Source organism: Electrophorus electricus, chromosome 12 (assembly GCF_013358815.1).
Source record: "Electrophorus electricus isolate fEleEle1 chromosome 12, fEleEle1.pri, whole genome shotgun sequence".
NCBI classification, from domain to species: Eukaryota; Metazoa; Chordata; class Actinopteri; order Gymnotiformes; family Gymnotidae; genus Electrophorus; species Electrophorus electricus.
In genome coordinates this window covers 15,563,405-15,581,754 of record NC_049546.1, presented here as the reverse complement: position 1 = coordinate 15,581,754, position 18,350 = coordinate 15,563,405, and the positions used below count along the sequence as shown (strand labels likewise).

The 18,350-nt window shown below is 37.8% G+C and overlaps 1 protein-coding gene across 2 annotated transcripts; it reads right to left on the bottom strand.

Moving 5' to 3' along the window:
- Positions 1-2,265: 2,265 nt before the first annotated feature.
- pcgf1 (polycomb group ring finger 1) lies at positions 2,266-12,985 on the bottom strand. Of its 2 annotated transcripts, XM_027016509.2 has the most exons (10): positions 12,875-12,970; positions 11,825-11,930; positions 11,181-11,333; positions 11,026-11,094; positions 10,811-10,916; positions 6,806-6,848; positions 5,793-5,879; positions 4,316-4,465; positions 2,772-2,852; positions 2,266-2,387 (listed from the first exon to the last, which is right to left on the bottom strand). In XM_027016509.2, the coding sequence occupies exons 1-10, from the start codon at positions 12,959-12,961 to the stop codon at positions 2,337-2,339; spliced, it is 933 nt and encodes a 310-aa protein (XP_026872310.1). In that variant the 5' UTR covers positions 12,962-12,970; the 3' UTR covers positions 2,266-2,336. The 2 variants fall into 2 exon arrangements, with proteins under 2 accessions (XP_026872310.1, XP_026872317.1); XM_027016516.2 differs by lacking the exon at positions 4,316-4,465 and having other exon boundaries at positions 12,875-12,985.
- Between the last annotated feature and the right edge of the window lie 5,365 nt (positions 12,986-18,350).

The window sequence follows — 18,350 nt, the reverse complement described above, 5'->3', positions numbered from 1 at the left end:
CAGTCGGTCGGGTCGAAATAATGCCCGGCATCTGTGCCCCTTTAAATGCGTGTGTTGAAAAACGCCCATGAATAGCAATTGATTAGCATGGGGTTCCTAATGAATAAATCTCAATAGGAAGCCGAAAGAAATGGGAGGACTGTTGCCTCTTTCTCTCCGCATCCGCGTTGTCCGAACAGCCGTCTGCTGAATATCTTTCGGTCCATTTGTATCAGCTGCGAGAAGATCAAGGCAGAGGTTTTGGTCAGGAAGAAAACGGAGCGTTCAGGCGCACAAATGACTTAATCGCTCGGAATAGTAAGGGTTGAAAAGTCAAGTAGATTTTTATGAGGGCATTGTGGGAAGGACCGAAAAAGGGCCAATAACGAGTTGTCATTGCCGGTTAAACAAAGTCAGACTTCTCTGTCTCTTCTTTTGCAACGCCTGGCGCGTGTGATTTGCTAGAATTTGTTCTCGCAACATAAGAATTCTAAATATTTTGCAACATGACTGAACATTTTAGTGGTTCTGACTGCAAATACTGCTAGTCAGGTTATATCAACATTCACACTTCAAGACAGTTATTGTTAGGAAAAACATCTGCCCCTGGCCCTGTCGACATCAGTGTGGATCTTGTTTGAATGCAACAGAAAGACTTGTTATGTAGCATTTATAAATACCATTTTACATGTTAGATGTGTCAATTTGTGATCCTGTTTTGGAGATGAAAGTGGTTTATTACTTGCATAACTCATTTAAGGTCATTCTCACGTAGATTACAGTCTATATACTATTAAGATAGAACAATTTACTAAAATTAAAAAAAAAAACATGAACGAAAAATATAGGCTATAATCATGATTCACATAACAAAAACATCACAATCTTGTCTTGATTTAGTGGATGATCCAGACGTTTTACTATTAAGCGAAGATACTTACATATTAACAATCTCATTATCAGCAAACATGTTACTGCAATGTATTAAAATATATCGACATTTATTTGTTTTATGGTTAGCTCACCTAAGTTTAAAATCTTATAATTCTTAATGGAAGTTGGGATATCGTACCATAGCATTAGACTGCAATTTGTAACCAAAATCAAAATCAATACATTACCTGTATTTGTTGCTTAAACTACCTAAATAAAGTTTTAAATATCTAAGTCCTAGCATAAAAGCTGGTCGAAACTGAATGGCATCACGTAGTGTAATATGGGCTGCACGGAGGACTATTCATCGAGGTGCTTCATACACTCGATCAGGCAAAGCTAAACCAACATCATGGTTCTGAATATGATAAACAAACAAGCTTTGTAAATAGTTATACGGCGATGTGACATAAACGCTACGTGGATTTCCTAAGCTATGGTATAAATGAAGGAAAATCGATTCCAGTGGTTGCTCTGTTAGGCTGTGTTCATTGTCAGTGCGTTAAACGGGAAATTGTAGCTATTGTTAAACATGTTCGTATGCCACAATTGTGATATGACTACATGCCAGTTTAGAGCTGACCGCTTAAAATAATTAAATAAACAAAACAAAGTTCCTGAGCGACTGAATTGGCATTTACTTTTAGCTTTTCCGTAATGATTCGATGATGGAAATTGCAGTGCTCCATCAACACAAAATAAAACAAAAATACTCACTGATTTAACGTGTTTACTCGAAACCCGAAAAAATGTCTGCCCGCACCATCTGTCTCTGCTACCCAGTGCTCCAATTTCTTAACGTAATTTTATCAATAGCTCACGTTATAATTACAATAACCAACATGCAATCTAAACAGTCATTTTCCTGGACGATTTTCTTAACACTGAAAATTAGAAACGCTTTTAGATGGGATATTTGGTCATTTGACACATTTTGAACTGTTTGTTAGAATTTGTGCTTGATTATTATTTAAAGTGCTGAAAAAAACATTCTGCGTGATTTGATGGCACATTCTCAGGCTTGGTCATTACAAAAGTAGTACGGCCAGCCCGTGGCACTGTGCGTCGAACTGTTTAAATAACCGTTTTTACAGGCGACGTTTTGCTGAAACACGTTGAAATATCAATACTGCCACATTGTGCTCGTGTTTAGAATTGCACTTCCACTAACCTAGTTCCCACTACTGAACACTGAACAAGCGAGCCTCTCAAACCATATTAAGTATCGATATATCGATGGATCACCGATTTTAGGTGAGTAACAAAAATGTAGTCTTTGGACAGCAATAGATTTTTTTACACTTAAATTTATTTTTCTTTTCAAAAATACAAAACAAAAAATAAGTATATATGCACAGAAAAACTATTAAAATAGAATATGTGAAATACAAATTATTTACACCAGTTGATACTATTATACAATCCTATCTTGTTCTCTTGTCCTTGATGGCATAGTGGAGAACCAGTGGTTGGGCCTAAAATAACAACAATAACAATAAAAGAAGAATAGTGAGTGTGTAGAAAGTCAGTATTACCGGAATCTTCTGCCTTCATATCATACAGTGCATGAGGCAAAAGAAAACTTCAGCTGATCATTCCTTTTACCAGACCACAAAGCATCACCAGATATTTGGCTCTTACTATTACTTTATAAATTAGGCTTCTGTGCTACTCATGAGTATAATCCTATTCATTGTTTAGTGTTCTAAAATATTCCAAACACAAAAGCAAAATTTAAAGAAACAGCTATTATAAATTATTAAACATTTAAAGAAATAGCTATTATAAATTATTAAACATTTAAAGAAATAGCTATTATAAACTACATAAGATTTATGAGAATAAAGAATGGAAGCTACCTTTCCAAACCAGTGGGAGAGCCATAGTCGCTTCATAGTCATGTGATCTGGTAGAGATTCATTATTAAACAACATCTGGACCTAGCGAATAGAAGACCCCCCCCCCACACACACACACACGAAGAGAGTGGGGCAGGACAAAGGCATGGCAGTTAAAACATATGAATTTTTGATCTGAAGAGAAAGAGAAAAAAAAAAAAACTCCACTGCAACCTTTATTAGGACATGTTCAGTGTTTTAGAGCTACATGTTTTTTTTCTCCTGAACCATACACGTCTCGCCAGTAACTTAGTTCATTAACTTAGGTGTTCATTTGGAAAGTTCCTAATTACATTTTATGCCATTGTATGCCATCTTTAACAGTGCATTTTTATTGTATCATAAATATATTGAAACTGTGCTCCTATGACACATATTGGGAGTAGATTTGGGTGATATAGATTTAATAATATATTGAATATCACATTTCAGTTCAAAATGATTGCAGTATAACTTACTGCAATCATTTTGAACTGAAATATGATATTCAATATATTATTTTTTTTCCTCAAAGTAATTTATTCATGTTCAATAACAGTGTAATTTCATACAATTTCCTATATAGAGTCGAAAACTATTCTCACAATAGTATAAGATATGGAAATGAATTATTTGCCAAACATTTTAACGTTTTGTTAATCATGAACAGATGTGTCTCAATGAAGCTAGCTCAAAAAGGTTTCTTTTATCCAAGTTTTTGTTCTGTATTTTTAAAATTATTTACCACATTCATCTATTGCACAGGCGTAACTTTGCTTTGAAAAATGCGGAGACAAGAATGGGACCAAGTGTTGCTTTCACTTCAGCTGCCCCTCAAAGTCGTGTTCGCTTTAAGAAATCAAGTCCTCAAGCACACATTTTCACTGTTAAGAAATCAACCGTAGGATGAAAGAAAGGTGAAAGGTTTTGTGGCCGTCTTTGTTAAACATATCACAGTTAAACAATACAATACTATATATGTAATATATATGTATATTCGCAGAACAACTGTTAACTATTTATTTAGATAAAAATGATTTGTTTCGTTTTATTTTGTTAGTTGTGCCGCGTTTATCGTCGCGGCATCTTGTGCCAAAATATAAGCACGATCGTTTTCTGATTCTGTTATGGCATCTGCAGAAAGACATTATATAAAATATTTTCAGAGTACACTTTCAAAAAGTAGTGAAGACGAAATCTGCCATTTCAGAAAGTGGTGAGGATATGTCCCCAACACCCCCAGTTAAATTGTGCTTATTCTCTATTGCAAATATTGTGTTCAGCAACATCTGTCCTGCTTTGTTGGTATATGTCCGGGAGTCACTATCATCTTAACTAAATTTTCTACTGTTCTTTCTGTCTGACATTTTTATACAAGGCAATACCTTTCCTGTATTGACAATGTACAGACAAATACAGCTATAGTGAACTTCATGGTAATGACACCTTATATACACCAATCAGTCAGCCATAACATTAAAACCACCTGACTAATATTGTGTAGGTGCCACCAAAACAGCTCTGACCTGTCGAGGCATGGACTGCACAAGACCTCTGAAGGTGTACTGTTGAATCTGGCACCAAGACGTTAGCAGCAGATCCGTTAAGTACTGAATGGTGGGGCCTCCATGGATGAGATTTGTTTTCCCAGTACACCCCACAGATGCTCTTGATATCTGGGGAATTTGGAGGCCAAGTCAACACCTTCAACTTTTTGTCATATTCCACAAACCATTCCTGAACTTTTTTTTTTTTTTTGCAGTGTGGCAGAAGGATTATCCTGCTGAAAGAGTCCACTGCCATTAGGGAAAAACATTGCAGTGAAGGGGTGTGCTTGGCCTGCAACAATAGTAGATGGTACGCATAAAAGTAAACTCCAGTTGAATGCAGGACCCAAGGTTTCCCTGCAGATCATTGCCCATAGTATCACACTGCTTCCAACAGCTTTCCTTCTTGCATCATTGTTCCATCTTTTCCACAAGTAACCAACACTCATGCACCCAGCTGTTCACATGATGGAAGATAACATGATTCATCAGACCAGGCAACCTTCTTCCATTGCTCCAGGGTGCAGTTCTGATGCTCACATTCCCCCTGTAGGTGCTTTCAGCAGTGAAAAGGGGTCAGCATGGGTGCTCTCATCAGTCTCCAGCTAGGCAGCCCCATAGCAAGCTGCGATGAACTGTGTGTCCTGACACCTTTTTATAATAGGCAACTTTTTCAGCTATTTGTGCTACAGCAGCTCTTCTGTGGAACTGCACCAAGCAAGCTAGCTTTTGCTCCCCACGTGCATCAGTAAGCCTTGGGATCCCACGAGCCATCGCTGGTTCCCATTGTCCTTCCATAGACAACAGATTAGCTTCAAGAACTGACTATTCCCTTGTTGCCTAATATATCCCATCCCTTGACAGGTACGGAATCACAGATATTCACTTTTCCTGTCCGTGGTTTTTAATGTTATGGCAGTGTATAAAGTCATAGGTAATGGGGATGTAATAAGATTAATACAAACTGGAGTAAATTAAACGTTCTCTGACAACACTGATGAGGCTCCACCCTCCTTCCCCATCTGCCTTTTCACTGTTGCCTTCACTTACCTATACATCTGAGCATATGCTGTCAACACTGCAATACTGACTTTTCCATATTATTATTTCTTTTGTGCTTAATCTATTGAAAAATGTTATATATCACCCAGCAGTAATGGAGATCCTCCATGGGAGGTGAAAAGCACTAAATAAAGGGTTAGTCACTGAAACCAGTGTCTGGAATGACTGACAACATGCCATGACAACAGGAGAAAAAAGTAACATGCTGAAAATACACCTTTCAAATTACTGAATAAAATTCTAAAATGCAAAAAGTACCAGTAAACATACAATGAATTAGACAGCTGTCCATTTGATTTAGCTGTATATTTCGTTAATTCATCTATAGTATTAAAGTTCTACTGAAACAATGTCTCAAGCAGGGCGAGCAGGGGGAAGAAATTAAAGGACGGACCTGGTGCCTTTCCACATTGAGTCGATGGCACAATACTTTCCTCAGGTGCCTGACTTCAGCTCTGACCGAGCAGCGCACAAACTTCTGCTGCAGAGATCAGGGAGAACACTTTAATATTGTTATCACAAGAGGGGAAAAAAAAAAAAAAAAAAAGACTACTTCAAGGGCTACTGCCATATCACCAATGTTTAAAATCCAAAACCCATTATAGAAGCCAGAGTATGTGAGCGGTGTAGAATGGCAAAAAATTCCGTTGCTCTCGCAAAGTGTTCCGTAATCACTCTGCTCCAGCTTTTCTTATTCCCACTCATTTGCTCCTTGCTCAGAGAGCTTTGCAGTCCCTCTGCTCCATCTCTGCTGCACTGTCTCCATTACCCCAGTCCTCGCTGCCCACTCAAGCCAGAAAAAAATGCTTCTGTTTTAATATGCATTACAAAATGAGATAAAACACACTTTAAGAAAGCTGTCATGTTTTATGGAACTGAAGGGAAAACAGCAGCAGGCTGCAAAAATAATTTTATCTAAGATAATCTTAAAATAATTTCCTCTTTCAAGATTATTTTAACCAAAAAACTATATTGTTTGGCCTGCTGTGCATCGTGCAGGGGCTATTGATGGAATACTACATGTTTTTGAGGCATGTCTTTTTAGATTCCACAACAAATCCTTAATTTGTAGTAGTGTAGTAGGAACCTCACCATACTTGTGTTCTCTATTAGGGGTTTTAATTAGGGACATAATTAGGGACCTTTTGATCATTTTCATGGTCTCCAAGCTTGTAAAAATTATACAGTGCAATTTCATTAAAGGCCGATGTCACATGTTGCACTGGAGCAGTACTGGAGTGATCTTGGAGTGAGAGGAAACACCAGCTTTATGAAAACCTGATCCTCACACTGGATGAAACTGTATCACTCTACTCCGCTCTCCCTCTGCATCGCTCACATACTCTGATCATTATAAAAACCATCATAGCCATTAGACTTACTTCTACTTTGTTCATTGTGTCTTACCTGTAAAGTTAATTTATTTTTGTCTTTTCCAGACAAAGATGAGCTGCAAAAACAAAAAATAAATAACAAATTAGCTTCATTTATACACAATTTTTTCTAAAACCAAAGGAATTCTTTAAAAACATAAAGAAATAAACGTCAAGATCACAATTCTGTAGGGCACAATACAGAAGGACAATTAACCATGAGAGAAACATCTGCTACTGGCAAAACATAGCAGGAAGGACGGAGAGAGGCAGTGATGTGTGAAAAGCTCAGGTGGGCTTTTAAGATGACAGACTAACCACAGAAAGACTCCAGTGTATAGGGGCTGACATAGAAGACCTATGGTGGAAAATCTGGTCTGCAATACCATAAGCAACCCAGGGGACCCGAGTGAGCATCTTCAGTTATAATGACAGAGATTCTGCTGGACAGGAGAGGGCCAACCCATGCTAGTCTTCAAAAGTGAGGAAGTCAAGAGGGATTTACAGGAGTTGAGCCATGAACCAGCATTTCATGGATTTTTCATATTTAACCAATTAACAAACAGCAAACGCAAACACAAACCCCGGCTAACTGATGAGGCAAATCCTTTTACATTTTATTGGGGGAGTGAACATCTGCTCGACTGTGGAAACTAATCCAGCAGTTACTGCTTGATAAATGTAACATTCAAAATAATAAGTTCTGGAGGATTCCATAATCTAATTTTTCTTAGTTGCTTTTTCTTCCATCCAGTATATCTGGCTGAATACTCACTTGAGGGTGTGTGCTACAGTAGTTAGAATACATCTTGACAGATTTATAGCAATTCTTTAACAATGGTGACTATAGGAAACATAATGATATACAGTTGTGTTCAAAATAACAGCAGTCCAACATCACTAACCAGATCAATCACTGTTTTTGGTAGAAATTATATTACTACATGGCAAATAATTTACCAGTAGGTGTAGTAGAGTCATAGAAAACCATCAGACCCAACATTCATGATATGCATGCTCCTGAGATTGTGTAATTGAATAATTAATTGAAACAGGCGTGTTCAAAATAATAGCAGTGTAGAGTTCAATTAGTGAGGTGGCCCTTATTTAAGGATGAAGCCAACACATGTTGTACATGCATTTCTCTCTGAAAACCTGAGAAAAATGGGTCGCTCCAGACATTTATCAGAAGAACAGGATACTTTGATTAAAACGTTGATTGGAGAGGGGAAAACGTATAAAGAAGTGCAGAAAATGATAGGCTGCTCAGCTAAAATGATCTCCAATGCTTTAAAATGGAAAGCAAAACCAGAGATGTAGAAGAAAACGGAACACTACCATTCGATTGGATTGAAGAATAGCCAGAATGGCAAAGACTCAGCCAATGATCAGCTCCAGGGTGATGAAAGACGGTCTGAAGTTACCTGTGAGTACTGTGACAATTATAAGACGCCTGTGTGAAGCTAATCTATCAGCAAGAAGCCCATGCAAAGTCCCACTATTAAAAAAAAAAAAGACGTGCTGAAGAGGTTACAATTTGCCAAAGAACACTTGGACTGGCCTAAAGAGAAATGGAGAAACATTTTGTGGACTGATGAAAGTAAGATTGTTCTTTTTGGATCCAAGGGCCGCAGACAGTTTGTCAGACGACCCCTAAACACTGAATTCAAACCACAGTACATTCTGAAGACAGTGAAGCATGGTGGTGCAGGCATCATGATATGGGGATGTTTCTCTTACTATGGTGTCGGGCCTATTTATCGCATACCAGGGATCATGGATCAGATTACATATATCAAAATACTTGAAGAGATCATGTTGCTTTATGCTGAAGAGGAAATGCCCTTGAAATGGGTGTTTCAACAAGACAACGACCCCAAACACCTCAGTAAGCGAGCAGCATCTTGGTTCCAGACCAACAAAATTAAAGTTATGAGGTGGCCAGCCCAATCCCTGGACCTTAATCAGATAGAAAACCTGTGGGGGGACATCAAAAATGCTGTTTCTGAGGCAAAACCAAGAAATGCAGAGGAATTGTGGAAAGTTGTCAAATCATCCTGGACTGGAATACCTGTTAACAGGTGCCAGAAGTTGGTCGACTCTATGCAACACAGATGTGAAGCAGTTCTCAGAAATGGTGGTTATACAACTAAATATTAGTTTAGTGATTCACAGCAATGCTAAATCCTAAAGATTTTCAGTTTATACAGTAAATATTTGAGTTTGTGAAGAAAAATGCAGACACTGCTATTTTTTTGAACAGCCCAATAATCATTTTTCTTCATTTTCTGTTAAGCAATTAAAAATTTGATATTTTTCTTCATGTTTTGATTTAGAATATAATGTGCAGCGTTGCCAATGCATGGAAATAAAAATTATTATAAGGATTCTGAGCTTTACTCACATTGCTATTATTTTGAACACAAATGGACAAGTTAAGAAACAAACATTTACACAATAGAGTAACTACTCTGACAGCTGATAATAAAATAAGAGAAACTACCATCAGTTAGACAATTACATTAAAACTCTCCTTTGCATTGAATTGTAGCCATGGACCAATTAAAGATGTTACCAAATATTGCTATATTTTAAATAATTTTAATGGCTAACTAAACATTTCAATAGAAAAAAAAACTGCGTTTCATTACAGGCCACACAAATGCAATATCACTAACAAAAAATGTAATTATTTAACACCAGTTGAAAAGCCAAATAAAATATTGATTGCTGGGGTACATGTAAATGAAACAAAGAAGCTACACAACATGTGCTCTTCTCTCTCGAAGAACATGAAAAATAGATGAGCTTGTCCCAAACAAAGGTGCCAATGCCCCAATTTGGCAATATTTTGCTTTCCAGCCAAACACACACAGACAATCTGTTAATAGTATTAAGTAAAATAAAAACAAATCTCAACAGGAATACTCTGGTAAGTGTTCACTGAATTTAAATGGCTGTAGTCATGAGTATAAGAAAAAGGGTCATTGGTACAAACAGCTGAAAAATTCGACAGACGATAACTATAGCAGAATGTTCGTGTCTGAGCTGGTCTGTGACGGTCAAAAACTAAATCGATATCTACTCAGGAATTATACATAATTAAAAGCCATTTTATATATCATTGTTTTTAATCCTCAGAATTAAGATATTTTATGCTTTAATTCTTTGTCGCTCTCTCACTTCAACTCCACAGATCACTTAGGATACACAACAAATATGAGAAAAATGTCACATCTGCAACACGATAAGCTTAACTGTACCTTAATGCTACAGTTTTCATCATGGTAACAGTTTGTCTAAATTTACAATCCTGCCCAAGCCTACTGTGTTATGCACCAGTTTCCACTATGCAATCTTATCAGCATTTCATATTTACTTTGGCATTTTACACCACCTGTGACCTTTGTCACAATTCTTATTTTCCTATGTTTTTTTTTTTATTATGAATACACACAGGAAAGTATATCTCACAAGGCTACAAAATGCTTTTCTCTTATGTACATGTATGCAAGCAATATATGTATACTCACCAGCCATTATATTTGGAACACTTTGCACCTGCATTCACTGCCTACTTTAAAAGGTATACCTGTGTCCACCTCGGACTTAATTCTGCGTGCTGCACAATGCATCAGCCACCCTTCACCCCTTGCACCAGTGGTTAACCTCTGACCACAGGAGCACTGCTGACTGGCCACCACCACGAGGTGGGCGGTGCGCCTCTGTCAGTGTGCCAGAGAGACAGCGCTGGTAAAGCGTGTTGTGCTGCTATGCGTGTGCCAGTTCACAGCAGCGTTGCTCCAGCTTTTACATGTGCCTGCGTTGCTGCTGAGCAGAGAACGGTCTAGCGTTTAAATAGAGCTAGGCGCTACAGTTAGACAACTGCATATGTGGACAATTTGTATTAGTCAGGTGTCCATTTACACAGCAGGACAAAAGACACCTAACTGGCTGATTTAAAAGCCGTTCTCTCGCCTTCTTTCAAGTGAGCCACACAGGAAGTGCACAATAAAAATAAACCAAACTGTGCTCTTACCTTTGTCTCTCCAAACAGAGTGACACTTGCTCATCATATCTGTAGAAATGGGCTTTAGAGTGGTCGAAGCTGGTGTACGGTAATCCTGTATTGTCTGGCAATGAATCTATGGGGAAGACATACAGCAAAAGCGAACTGAGCATCAAACCGCTGTTTAAGTTTATGGTAAAAGTTTCCTGTTCCTTTACAGTGAAGTTGAACATGAACTTGGTTACCGTCACCCGGCTGTATGATACGCTCGAGGCCTCTTGACTGATAAAATTCCCTGATTCTCTTGTCCTCACCTGAAGCACAAGAAGAAACAAATTTTGAATATTCTGTAACTAATACCACTTCTTCAAATGGTCTATTGCGATGTAGGGCTACTTACTTTCCTGTAGTCCAGGGACCAATTTGTAAACAATGTCTTGCATTACTCTGTCCAGCTTAAGATTCAGCAAGGGCTGTGTTTCATGAATTTTGATGTTACACATTGGACAATATTTGCTGGTCTGGAGATATTTCACAATGCAACTTTTACAGACTAGAGAGAAAAATAAACAAAAAACATGTATTAAATTTAATTAGGAACACATTAAGAGTTGAAAAGGGCTGTTTAACAGCTGAGCCAGCATTTTTGAGAGAATCCTTTGAAGTACACCCATGTAATTTACACCTGAAACACCTTGTAGGTAGCTCATGTTGCATTGCCCAGCAGGACTACGTGTGTAAAAAAGCCCAGGACCAACTCTTATCCTGATCAAATTAACACAGCTTAAATCCACTACTATATCATGTCTTAATGCTGTACTCAGAACGGTCTGTTGCCTAAATATCTGGTTAGTGGTAGTCCTGTGGTCAGAAGCTGACCAGGTATGAAAGGAACAGAAGGGCTGAGGAATTCTGCATGCAAACTGATGGACAGCATCTTGAACTGTACACTTAAAAATCTAACAAACTAGTAAGTATAGGTACAATGTGTTTCTAATAAAACGGCTGCTGAGTGTGTTTGAAGCAAGAGCGCACAAAACTTACAGGTATGAAGACATTCGGTAATAGTTGTTGCATCAATGAAGTATCCCGCACACAAGTAACACACGATGTGTTCGTTCAGATCCTTAATTTTTATTTTAACTTCCTCCTGTAAAATCAGACAGGATAAGAATCTGAAATCACTAAATCTATTCAATAACGCAAGCCACGTTTTCCTTTTCCTCCGGAACCTCAGCTCTGAAGTTTGCACGTCTACATTGGTACGATGGACTTGCCCAACAAAACTCTTGCGCACGCGAACGGGCTACGAGTACTGCGCGTTATTACCACGCGGCTCTGATCTGAGGTTAAATCTTTGCACACTATTGAAATTACCGGACGCTCTAACAAACCCCATACAGTAACGTTGGTAAAACAAAATTATTCATAGCGATTTAATTTAGATATTTGCTATAGCCAGTGAGGGTCCAATATCGGACAAACTTGTCGTGAACCGTATCGTGGAACAGCTGACTAGAGGGAATCTTAATCGCCCCGGTCACAGCATCAGTGAACGCGGGGGGTCAAGGTAAGACAGAGGTAACCACAGAGATTTTTGGTTATATGTGTTCAGTGACTAATAGGCTACACTCTGGCAAATCTCTGCGTACTCAGCGCGAATGTGGTTTTAAATCAAAGCAAGAGGAGTTGGTGTCTGACATCAATAAACGCAGTTGTTCACTTGTCATGCTAACCGGCTAACAGAGCTATCTACGGCACACCGCGAGGATGTACTCATTTTCAACATTTCAGACCGAAAGAGAAACGTCGAATCGAAAATGTTCCGACATAAGCCCAATGTACAAATTTTATCATGTACAATATTTAAAGGACTCCAGAGAAAACAACAACAACAAACAAAAACCCTTGTGATGGGGAACGACACACTTGATTCTCGCACTCACGCCTGCGCAAAGACGCTGCATGTTCCACCGTCCGGGCGAGCGCGCGGTGGCAGGCGCATAGAGTCGTATTTATACTGTATCACGAGGAGTCGATAAAATGCCTGGCACAAGCAGCTATGCTGTATTGTGACAAACTTCCCTCACTTACCTCATTTCTTAGAGGGTCAAGTTTATACACGTTCTGTAGTTGGTTTCTTAGCCGCATAGCTATCGCCATTGGACCTTGCTCCGCCATCTTTGGGAATTCTGCATACTTCCGGGTAACGGTAGTGGGCATGTTCGGTTAGATGCGAGGGTGTGTACAGCAAAATCCGACTGCTCCACACTATCATTTCAATTATCTTACTTTTACCTAATAATTAAACGGTCGTTTGCACTGCATGTAAAGCAAAATAGTGTGTCAAGCATGCCTGTCTCCAAACCCCTCACTGTGTTATTCTCTACCATAAACTCTCAATGTAAGGAAATCTGACCTTCAGGATAATGAATTCTTTGAGTGGCTTTATAGAGCCTCATCTAGCTAGGTTTTAGGCTTAACAGGGTCAAACCTGTCACGTTGTCTATAAACTATAACGTCAAATAATTTCAATTTTTATACTTTTACATTTTTAAAAAGTATGTAGTATTATGATGCTAAACAACGAATTTAATGTATAATTGCCTGTAAGAGCATGCCGTTCATCATTTAGCATTATAACTGCATTAAAGTAGAAATATAAAACAACAAAAAAAAATTTTTAAAAGCTTTCTTTGCATTCTTTTATATATATATATATATATATATATATATATATATATATATATATATATATATATATATATATATATATAAATGAGACACACACACACACACACACACACACACACACACACACCCATAAACATAAACATACATATGTGATGTGATGCTCCTACTTGGCCAGTAGATGGCCACATGTACGTTTTCTTTTCTTGGATACTTGTAATAGGCTGAAAGGGAAGGCTAAAAACTAAATTAAATCAATGGTTACAATCAAACATCACAGAGCACACTAAGCAAACAATCTACCACAAACACAAATGCGGTGGGTAGACTAGAAAGCTATTTATTATATTGAAAGTAGGCTAATTAAATATCTGCCTTAAGCATAACTTTCTTTTTTCGAGATTTTCATTACAAGGATGTGAAAAATTTGGAAAACCTTTGTGACCATAGTGACTTGATCCTGAATGACAGTACAACAATGATGTGATTAGGATGTAAAGAATTCTGGGAGGTATATCACAAGCATGGACCAGTGGTTCAGGCATTGATTTGTGATCGTAGCTACCGGGTTGTATTGACAAGAGCCTGGGGTAGTGAAATAATGACAAGAAGGTTCCCATATACAATTTCATTCCTGTTGATTCTTTGAAAGGCCAAGAATGGTCCTCCTCATGGCCATATTATTATTTCAATTTATATTGCAATTATTTTTAACTAAAATCTGATATTTGTTATATTACGGTTTGTTCTCAAAACACCTTATGATGGACACTCAGAAAAGCACCTTGAATTGATTTCTGTATGAAATATACTATATAAATATACCTGCCTTGCCTTGCCATATGGTATTAATTTTAATCAAGTCCCTGACTCAGTATACAATAGGAATACATGGGAAAGGGGTGTTGCAACATAGACCGAAGCTAATTGGATTAACATTAAAGCTCCCTATGTTAACACTGATATGGAATTTCCATCCTCACTCTCTCAGCACCTTCTACCTCTTTATTCTCACTGTTGAAATCACTCACCTGTACTCAGCCAGTGTTCTTCATACTGCAAAACTGACTTTTCCTTATTGTTTTTTATAGCGACAAGCTGATGAACTTCAAAAGAGTTCAATGTAGAGAATTTTTTATTAAGAGCATAATTTAAAATTCTAAATCAAATTAAACTTTGAACTCTACCTGCCATGTCTGATCAATGATACATGCACATCTTTGATTGATAAGAACAAAAGCCAGAGATTCTCCATTATTTCAGGGTTTTATGTGATTGGCTCATGAGCTGATTATCACATTACATCATGAGATTTGAAGTTGTCAGCTATTTTGACTTGGACTATTACCTCCATGAAAAATAACATCTTCCTTGTAGAGGAAGTACACATCATAGAATAAAGTCAGCACTACCTCATTCACAGTTATAACAGTTATAACACATTAAGAGACTGATAGAAGTAAGGTGGACAACAATCCTTGAAGCCCCTGACAAAGGAAGAACATATCAAAGAAGATGGGAAGGGAGATCGAATTTAAGAAAATGTGTTGTTTTAATTGGTCCGCATGACCTCACAGAGCTTAGTTTAATGGGCCGCCTTCTAACACGTTTTGATTTCATTCTCCTTCAACTGACATAATATAGCTGTCTGAACATACTTCCTGACTATCAAAGCATAGGAGAGATAAGTTAAACAGACATCCAATAAATGGAGTGTTCAATAAATGGAGTGTAGCAGAGAGAGAAGAGAGAGAGAGAGAGAGAAAATGAAAACATGCTGGTGACACCACATGGCAATACAGCATGTTTCTTGTTGCGATTGATTCATGTAAATGGGAACCAGAACATGTTTTACCAACACATTAGTTGATAGAGATTCTGTTCCCTTCACTCTGAAGCAAAAACAGATCTTGATAAGTGAAAACAATCTTGTTGAATCAGTGAAAAATTGCTTTCATAAGAAACACAGTTAATAGAAAGCATTTGGAAAGCACAAATTAAATAAAAAATAACTGAATAATAATATAGGTCAAAAATATAGCTAAGGGTAACAAAAGAAATTTCTTGACAACATGAAGTTATTGGTCTTTGATATTAAAGATTTTAGAAAACCACATTACTGATGCTGAAGTTTTATGTCTAGTGATCTTAATTATGATTTATATGCTGGTTATTATTTGACTGCCATATGCTCTCTGAGTGAGAACACTAATGAGAATGTTTTACGATTATGAGAGAGAAAATGAGAGACAATAAAACAAAAAGAAAGATGTCCATGTTAATTCCACCACCCCTAACCTGAACCTACTCACCCTAAGATCCAAAAACAACCAAACAAACATCCAGAAGGTGGGAGGGGGTTCTCTTGCTGGGCCATGCCAGGTGGAGGCCCTCCATTCTGGGTATACAGACTTTTGCCTGCCCCCTGCCTCGAAGCAATCAGAGCATGCAGGGACAGACAACACACTTTTTGTTTTTGGCCCCTTTAGAAATTAGCTGCTAAGTGGCAAGCTAATGAAGAGAGCCCTCTTTAGGTCCTGCGACCAGCCCAGGCCCAATCTGCCAGACAGGACCCAGAGAGCACAGCCAGAGCAAGAGTCTCTTACAGGAAGGGGGCTCATGGATTATGGGAATTCTAATAATAGTTTGGAAGTCCAAAAAGTGAGAGAAATAGTAGTACTACTTTTTGCAACATTGTTTCACTTCTAAGATGGAATTATCTTCTATTAATTCTTTCATAATTCAAACAATTGAGTATTTTAATGTATTAAGATGTGAAATTATTTTTGAAAGTAGACAGGTTAATCGTCTTGTGACAAATACACATTTTTCTTGGTGAAAGTACTGCCCTACTGCTAAGACTCCAATTTAATCATCCCTAAGAAACAGAGGCCTTGGGAGCCCAACATCCTGCTAAGGTAAAAGGCATACAGGCTGTTGTGAATGGTACATGTTGGGATAAGTGGACTGTTTACTCTACTGTGACCTGGAAAACTAAGCACATGTTTAGATATGCCTTTACAAAAAATATTTTAGATGGTTCCTATATCTGCCATTTCATTGTTGTTCGTTATAGTTCCTATGTAAATACACAGATGTTTATTAATTATTGAGAGTAGTGATGTAACCAATAACCAGTTTAAAAAAGAAGCCCTGTACTATAGAGTGCCTGTCAGTGACCAATGTGATGTTCCAGTCCTAACCAGCAGGTGGTACTAGAGCAGAGCAAGGGGTATCACTGAGCAGATGGCTACATCCTTTGTTCATCTGTGCCAGATCTCTTTGGCTTTGCTGTTTTGTTTCTTCGTTTAAATGCTTTTACAGTGATTTGGATCTGTAAGTGGACATTTTGATTTAATCAGGCCAAATCATTGTGAGTAAGAGAGAGAGAATGTGTGCATTTACCTGTCTAAGTAAACTGGATAGAAGAGCCTTGCAGTTTAGTTTTAATGCTTCATCAATGTTTCATCAGGGTTGTTTTAATAATAGGTGTGTGATTTACTTTACAATGTCTCTGCTTGCATTTTCTGTAAATAAAAAAATTTAAATGCTCAAAATGTCAATATGCACCTAACTGACTCACAGAAACATCATGCTATAGCTGCATTGCTTCCTTATCTTAACTATGATTTGGTGGTATAATAAGTAGGCCTAATTCTCACTCCAATTGTATTATTTCTTACATGGACAATTAATAAAAATGCAAACATCCTCTGTATTGTTGTATACATTGTTGTTGTTTTATATGCTCCAAAGTTAAATAACCTGGCAATGGATGATAACACAGATATCTGTATAGTATCAGTAAAGGATCAAGTTTTCTCCATTCGGCCAAATAAGACTGATGTGCATTCTGTTGCTGGAGTGATCTTACAGCAGTATAAGCAGAGTTTGGTATAATTGTCCCAAAGGACCTGATGGCAGTCTTTGATTTCAGCCAGAGGGAAATACACTCAGGTGGTCCCATCAGGTGGAGGAGCGGAGGGGATCTGTCAAGACAGGCTGGGGTGATGGATGGAGAGGCAGGGGGTTGAGAGGTGAGAGGCTTTCAGGACTTGTTTCAAAATGTCACAGTGGTGTTTGTTTGTGTGTATATTTATGATGGTATAGAATAGTTTTTGCAGTGTGTGGGTGGTGAGTTTATAGTTTCACCTAAGTAATTGCTGAGGTGTTTTGGGATTCAGCTTTGGTAAAAGTATAGGTTTAAAACACTACAAGTGTGTACACCATAGAAATATTGTAAAACAAAATGCTGGTGTTTTGAGACACATTCAGTACAATTATTATTTAGTATAATTTAATTCAATCAGTACAATTATGATTCAGTACAATTGTAACTCATATTTGGGCTTGCAGTAGGCTTAAAATCAAGTGCAACATTTTTGACTGATAAACCACACTCATTGCTTTATATTTTGTTATCTTTATGGTAAGTAATAACATACTAAATTAAATAAAGCGTTAATGTATAATAAAATATAATTAAAAAGTGTTTTATTGAGCAAAAAATAGCTTTCAGGTAGAAATTTAGTAAAATGTATACTGTATTCAGTGTTTCCAACTACTCCCAGACAGTCTTCTTATTATGAGTTATTAAAAGAGGATCTCGATCTTTGTCTTTGAGAAACAGAGATTCCGGTCTCAGTTGAACTGGTACTGCTTTTAGCTCAGCCAAACTTGTATTTACTTAGAGGAGCAGCGGTGTTGCACGCCTGGCATCTCCCCAGCATTCCTGCAGTGCTGCCTCATGTTGGACCAGGCCCAATATAAAGTATACTTTAACAGCAAGCACCTTAAACAGGTATTAAGGGTGGTGCAGTGGCCAGGGCAGCAGCAGCATAGCTGCCCTGAGAGGATTCAACATAACATAAGCACTTCA

Coding starts and splice junctions, on each gene's coding strand:
- pcgf1 (XM_027016509.2), bottom strand. CDS start 12,961: ATGGCGGAGCAAGGTCCAATGGCGATAGCTATGCGGCTAAGAAACCAA. Junction 4,466..5,792: donor TCAATGTGGAAAGGCACCAG/GTCCGTCCTTTA, acceptor CAAATTCCCCAG/ATATCAAGAGCATCTGTGGG. Junction 2,388..2,771: donor TCTCCCACTGGTTTGGAAAG/GTAGCTTCCATT, acceptor TTGTTATTTTAG/GCCCAACCACTGGTTCTCCA.